General features: G+C 32.3%; 1 protein-coding gene across 1 annotated transcript; it reads left to right on the plus strand.

Annotated features, from left to right (window-relative positions):
- Positions 1-376: 376 nt before the first annotated feature.
- Positions 377-1,063, plus strand: LOC107870895 (protein LEAD-SENSITIVE 1). The gene has a single exon (XM_016717587.2). The coding sequence runs from the start codon at positions 377-379 to the stop codon at positions 1,061-1,063; it is 687 nt and encodes a 228-aa protein (XP_016573073.2).
- The last annotated feature ends 6,631 nt before the right edge of the window (positions 1,064-7,694 follow it).

Genomic DNA, 7,694 nt, shown 5'->3' on the forward strand with positions numbered 1-7,694 from the left:
CTCGTCTATATCTTGCGATAATAGTTGCTCTAAAATCTTACCCTGATGCAAAATATGACTGGAATATCACGAGTTATCATGTTACTCAGATTGAACCATATTTTTGAAGTGTGATTCTTTTTTTTTTTTTTATCTTTACGCTTATTGTTATGTTTCCTTAGCTGATTTAAAATGTGGTTTTTCCCCCTTCGTCTAATCTACACCAAAAAGAAAATTATGTTTTCCAAGGTGGTCAGCTGCAATTACTATGATATACAAGTCCATTTTCTTTATATCCATTTAAATCACAATGCTTGAATTAGTGTTGAATAGCAAAGGTCAAATTTTCTTCCTGCAAATCAGTATAATTTTTTTATGTATCAAGTCTTCTGAAAATATGGCATTCTTAGGTATTTTTGTTGGTGGAAGCAAAGTGGTCCATTTTAACCGTCTCGAGGCCTTTTCTGATGCTGTTGATGATGAAATATCAGACCTTTCTTCTTCATGTCCAACCTTTCCTGACTGTGGATTTAAGCTACCTAACAGTGGCGTCGTACTTTCATGTCTGGATTGCTTTCTCAGCGATGGTTCACTCTACAGCTTTGATTATGGAGTAAGTCCATCTGTTTTCCTTACCAGAGTGCGAGGGGGCACTTGCACTACTGCAGCATCAGACCTTCCAGAGCTGGTCATACACCGAGCAATGTATCTTCTTCAAAATGGATTTGGGAACTATAATGTTTTCCTTAACAATTGTGAGGACTTTGCGCTGTACTGCAAAACAGGCCTTCTGACAGTTGATACACGCGGTGTTGGAAGTAGCAGACAAGCTTCTTCTATCATTGGTGCTCCTTTAGCTGCTCTTCTTTCCTCCCCTCTGAAGTTGCTAATTCCTAGTCCTGTTGGTGTGGCCACACTAACAGCAGGGATGTATTGTATGAATAGATATGCAACTGACATTGGCGTTCGAAGTGATGTTGTCAAAGTAGCAGTTGAGAACCTGGCGGAGAAGCTTGGCTATGGAAGCAGTCGTGAAAGAGCCAACGTAGAACACAAGTCTTCTAATCCAGGAACTGCTAGGTGACATCAATCTCATTGTCTTACACGTAAAGTATCTTGCTGTTGTATCGATTTTTGATGAAGTTAGTGTATTTGCGTAACATATCATACATAATGTCCAGAAACTGCTCTTTGGTTATCCATGTCTGGAAGGTAATGATCCTAGCCTAAGTTGAGAGTAACTTTTAGGCTCAATATATAAACATACACTCGAACTTGACCTCAGTTGGTAAGTAAACATTCCAACTTTGTGAGTAGCCATCTGGACACCTCAACTTGGTCTCAACTGACAACTAAACTCTCCAACTAGTTCCCATTGTGTCGTGGACACCCGTGCCGACGTGACACATAAATTTTGGAGGTGTTTAAATGATCATTTTGTAAGCTGGGGTGTTCAGCTAACACTCTAGAGACGAGTTGAAGTGTATAGATGTGCATACTCAAAGTTGGAGCATTTATCAACTGAGGCCAAGTTTGAGTGTTTGTTTATGTATTATACCTAATGTTTATATTTTGGGTATGTCGTTCATCAAGTCGCCGAGTCTATGTTCTGGCACACAAGATTGTAGTGCAGAGAATCTGTGACTTCTCTCTATCATTCCTGATCGATTTTGCTTGGCCTTGATTTTGCTTTGTGTTTTCTTCAAGTTAGTATCTCGTTTCTTGGCAACAAATTGTCTTTGTTTTAGAAGCTCATCATCAGTCTCCACCTTTGTCCAAGCCACTAAACTGAAACCAAACTGAGGTAGGGGCAATTTATCTAAGGCTCCAAGAGATATCATTTTCAAATTAGAGTTATTATTTAACATATTAAGCAAAGAAGGATAGTAAAACAAGTTTTGAATCCAAGCAGGCTGCACAGTAATGAGCACATCATGCTGACTCTCCTTCTGTAATATTTTCACTCGTTCTAATTTATTTTTCTTACTTTTCTTTTTAATCCGATTCAAAAAAATGTATTTTTTCTTTTTTGACAACTCCTTAATTTCAATTTTTCATATGATATGTTGAAGAGCACAAGGCTAAAGAATATTGATATTTATATATCTTTAGTTTTAAAATATAAGATTCAAAAGTCTTCTTACTTTCTTAAATTTTATGTCAAGTTAAAATCAGACAAGACAAATAAGAGAAAGTAACAATATTTTTATGAGTAATATACATGAATGTCCTTCATATGGAGCGGTCTAAATTTTTTAATCCCACCAAATAATTTATTTTTAAAATGGCCTCAGCTTCTAAAAAATTCTCTAGGGAAAAACTTTATTGGCCATTGAGCGTAAGTTGCACGTGGGAATAAATTAGGTTTACCTACAATTTAGGAGTTTGAGATATTTCTTCATTTTTATTTATCACATTTTGATTTGAGATATTTATTAAGAAAATAATTATTGACTTGACTATTTTATCATATTATTCCTGTTAATCATTTTTAGTATGATATCTTGAAAATGACTTAGAGAATAAACGATTAATGTAAGGGTAAAATATAATTTTTTTTTATCTTTTCTAAGATGACAAGTAAAATTGAAAATTTATTTTAGAAATAATTGACAAATAAAAATAAAAGAAAGTGCTGAAATTGTTCAATTGGTCACGAGTCCTGCCTTATAAGGCAAGAATTATAACTTATATGTGTTGCTCAATTGTTGACAATTGTCCTGCCTTATAAGGCAAGAGTTATAACTTACATGTGTTGCTCAATTGTTCATAATTATGATGGACAGTAGAACTTATATTATCCTTATTAATTGTGTTTAGTATGCCCTTGTTCCTTTTTAATTGGCATAATAAGACTTTGTATAATCATTGAGAAAAATTAATTAGGAGTACAATTTACTCATATATCCCTTGTTAATCTTTGTTTATTTTTTATATTAATTCTAGAATAATAAATGTTAAGAACAAAATTGGAGAAAATAATTAATTCTCTTTTACATTCAAGCTTATAAAATATTACATTAATAAAATTTTTGTGTTACACCACATCAACATTCTTTTAGGTACTACCTACGCAAGAAAATCAAGTATGACCTTCCAAGTAACTTCAAACACATAGCTGTTAACTGGAGAAAATTGATGGAAAGGTGTCTTTTAAGTCTTGAATGAAGGATTGATGACATTGAGCAGTTCAAAGGGTCAAACATAATTAGAAAACTTAATTAAGTTAATTGTGGACTTGATTAATATTTTTAAAACTTTCTAATCTTTTCAAAAATACAAATCAAACCATACCCCTCTTCAATTCAAATCAACCGTCTCTCCCCTCTCTCTCGCGATAGCTTCTCTCAACTCTCTCCCAACCAACAGTTCTACAAAATTTCTCCCTTTAATTCCCGGCGACTTCAACCTCTGGCGACAAATAGTCGGGCGAGTTCCTTTTCGACTTTCAACCGTCAATCGACGTTAAGACTTCTCCGGCGACAACAACTTCGAGTTCTTCGTCGTCCCATTTCTTCTTTCACAGGTAAAAAATTATGTCTTTTTAGTTATGAAGAAACAGAGGAACTTGAGCCAACTTCTTTTCTAGTATTGGTTAACAATTTCAATATTTCTTGCTTATATTTGAAATGTGGACTGAATAAAATCCTAATTTCTGGCTTTTCTTCTCTACTCTTTTTGGTGTAAAATATTTTTTTTTTATTGTTATTGTAGTTTTTGTTGTCGAACTGTTGATTCGATTTGTTGGTGATCTTTGGTCACTGTTGATGTTCTTAGTGTGTGTGTGTTATGTCGGTGTTGCTGGGTTAATTTGTTATTTGTCTTGGTAAAAATCATGTTGCAACAGGTGAACCATCTGATGCAACAGATTAAACATTTGATGCAACAAATGAAACATCTGAGGTAACAAATGAAATATCTGAGGCAACAGATGAAACATCTGATGCAACAATGAAAATCTGACGCAACAGATAAATAATCTAACAGATCATTCATCTGTTGAGACAGAAGACTCTTTTGCTTGAAAGAAATCTAAACAATATTGATCCAACAGATAACTCATTTTGCAACAAATATGAGAGAACTTTTTTTTTTTGAGATGTTTAACTAAAGAAAATGGAAGATAATACGCTCCTTGAGGGTTATAAGTTGTGGGAAGTGAAGGAAAGGACCAAAATACCCTTGCAAAACTTCCCTCAATTGTTGGAAAAAAATAGCTGACGACATTCGTGACAAGTCGTCAAGCTGGTGCTAAGTCGTCACGAAATGTCCTCACAAAAAGGTAAAATTTTGATTTTTTGGTTAAGGTTGACGACATTGGTGATAGGCCATCACGGGCGTGGCGACTTATCACAAAATGTCGTCCCTGGGGGTGAAAATCTTCCCAGGGCTGACGACATTGGTGATAAGTCGTCATGTTTGTGACAGCTTATCACGAATGTCGTCACTCAGTTTCCCAGCCTGACATGCTGGAGTAAAATGGCCATAACTCCTTGCTCCGATATCGAATTTAGGCGAAATTGGTACGCTGGAAAGCTAATTCAATTATCTATCTATTGGAGGGTCATGAGCTCAGAAATTCATAGCATTATGAGAGATATGCTCGTTTGAAGTTGACTATACCAATATCCTTCTTAAGAATTCAATCGGTAAGGAAATGTTTTGATTCGTCTATTAGCTAGGACACTTTTGAGGCCTTAATATGCATCAACCTTGATCATAGCACTAAAATTTATTACTCATGAGTTCGAAGCATGATCCTAAAAATGTCTGAACTTTTGGGATATTACAACCTAACTTGTCGTACTTGAACAGAATAATTGTGCATATGCAAATAAACACTAAAATAAGTATTACTAAATTTCTTGAATTGCTCAACACAATTTTTTTTTCTAAGTTCGCTATTGTCTTATTATTGGAGTAACAACACATACGAGGCGATTCGAAAAGAAGTTTTCTATGGAACATACATGTTGAACTAATGACTACAATACATTGATTGTGGGGCTATTCTAAAAGTTATGATATATACTTATAAGAGTTAATATATAAAAATGACCCTAAACTTGACTTCAAATTATAACTTTGACCTTAAACTTTGATAGTGCACAAATAGGACCTTTAACTATTCAAAATCTGAACAAATATGACCTCCGATTTTGCAACCCTATGCGTGAGTCTCACTCGCGCCTACGTGGAAAGGTAATTCAATCACACGGTACCACATCGTTAAAAGGGCTGATTTGGAGAGAGGTCATATTTGTGCAGTTTTGAATAGTTAAAGGTCATATTTGTGTACTGTCAAAGTTTTGCTTTTTGTGTTAAAACGACGTCGTTTTAATTATTATTATTATTATTATTATTATTATTATTATTATTGTTATTGTTGTTGTTATTATTATTATTATTATTATTATAATAATAATAATAATAATTTCTTATTTATTTCTATAGTAGCAACACCTAACTTTTTTTTTAATTTTAAAAAATTATTATTATTATTATTTTATTTATTTCTATAGCAGCAGCACTTAGCTTTTTTTTAATTAAAAAAAAAACAGTCACTAGCAGGGATCGAACCCGCACAGTAGGCTGAAGAAAGCGCCCAAGAAGAGCAAATAACACCACTGGACTATCTAAGTGCCTCTATCTAAGTGCCTTGTTTCATGTGGTTCAACATTAATGTACGTACATAAATATACATTTTCTATCTTATATATATACAACGTAATTTTTTTACCGAGGGGTTCGGGTGAACCCCATGGCAACCACGTAGGTCCGCCCTTCATTAATTTAATAACATTTAATAAAGTTAATTTGATAACATTTTAATTACGTTAATTTGATAACGTTAATTTAATATACTACTACTACTACTATCCTTAATAACATTAATTTAATAACGTTTTATTAAAACTATAATTTTTTTATTATTAGTATAGTTTCATATTTAATTTAATATTTAAATAAATAATATTTAGATATATTATATAACTTAAATTCGTCCTCTGCTTTATAATATATATACATACCTGCTCGATTTTTTCATATTAGGCTGACCCGCCTAATTAATAAATCTTCAATATTGCTCTTTTTCCGCAATGACAAAAGAAATTAGATGCCATTTTCATCTTTGAGCCGAAAATAATGAAAAAATAATAGTGAAGAGTCATTTAAAGGTCATATTTGTGCAGTTTTGAATAGTTAAAGGTCATATTTGTGCACTGTCAAAGTTTAAGGTCATATTTATGTATTATGCCTTTATATTTTAAGCTGGACGCACCCAGTTTTGCGTGTTGAACACACGTTTTGCCACGTAGGATTAGAGGTCATATTTGTGCAGTTTTTAATAGTTAAAGGTCATATTTGTGCACTGTCAAAGTTTAAAGTCAAAGTTATAATTTGATGTCAAGTTTAAGGTCATTTTTATGTATTAACTCTATTTATAACTGGATGTTATTAAGGATGCATTCATATGATACAAATACAATACATGCATATACCAAATTGAATATATACATATATATTCATAATACATACAGTATCAACAATGCTTAAAATACTCTGATTGTGAATAATAAGTTTAATATAATATAGGTAATTACAAAATATATACAAATAGCAACTGTATACACAATGAAAAATAACAATATATATTCAACTAATTTAAATACATACAATGTATCAGTTGAACATATAAATACATGACACACATTTATAAAGATACATGATACACATACAAATTATGTACATATTTTCTTCATTATGAAATAATTCAAAGACAATAAACACTCATATCAAATATTTGATAATAACATTTGTCATTACGAAGCCAACAAAAATCCTAGAACTTCTTTATATTTAGAACGTAAGCTTGGCAAAAAGTTATTAACGTTTTCTCATCTTGAACATTTTCTTAATCACAACAGTTACATTTTTATCCCTCGACTGAATCAAATCAATATTAAAAACATCCTTCAGATTTAATGAGTACTCAAAATGTGATTATAATTCACTAGCATGATGAAACTCTTAACACTATATTTTTTCACCAAATTCTTATGACTCTTTCTAAAGGTAGAAACAAAGTAAATGATACTGATCACAAGAGGGATGTATCAAAAGAGGAAATCTTACGTACGAGTCGTGTGAGATATTAAGATATAGAATCTCAACATAGACTGAGTACATTGATCATCAAACCTGAATTCGTAGAAAAAGAATGACATAACGTTGGACATAAGTTTCATTTAGTCTGAAGTACATAATATGGAGTATAAGTGTGTTAGACATAGAGGAAGAATGAGATTATTGACTTAAATGTTCCCTCTTGCATCAGAGATAGATGTGGATACTTTACTTTCATAAAATTTCATGAACTTGTTTTGGTCTTAGGTTACACTTACATTTCAAAGAAATCTTAGGTAATATTAACATTACAATATGTGAAAAAGTGTACATGTCTTCTCCATCACATCAAAGAGATTGTTATTAAGTTTAAGAACAAAGAAAACCGACTTATTTTTATCTGCTCACAGACAAACAAGTACATATGTTGCATATATGGAAAGAACTATGCAAATTTTGAACCACTCATGAGAAGTTTAAGAAAAAAGAAAATTAGAAAACAAATCCAGAGCTTTTGACGGGGACGACTCATTGCACACTAGGTTTTTATTAGCATAGAAATTATTAAGAGGACCTTTTCCCACACT

This window comes from Capsicum annuum, chromosome 5, assembly GCF_002878395.1.
Source record: "Capsicum annuum cultivar UCD-10X-F1 chromosome 5, UCD10Xv1.1, whole genome shotgun sequence".
NCBI classification, from domain to species: domain Eukaryota; kingdom Viridiplantae; phylum Streptophyta; class Magnoliopsida; order Solanales; family Solanaceae; genus Capsicum; species Capsicum annuum.

Bases quoted from the DNA above. Each gene is read 5' to 3' on its own strand.
- LOC107870895 (XM_016717587.2), top strand. From the start codon at position 377: ATGGCATTCTTAGGTATTTTTGTTGGTGGAAGCAAAGTGGTCCATTTT.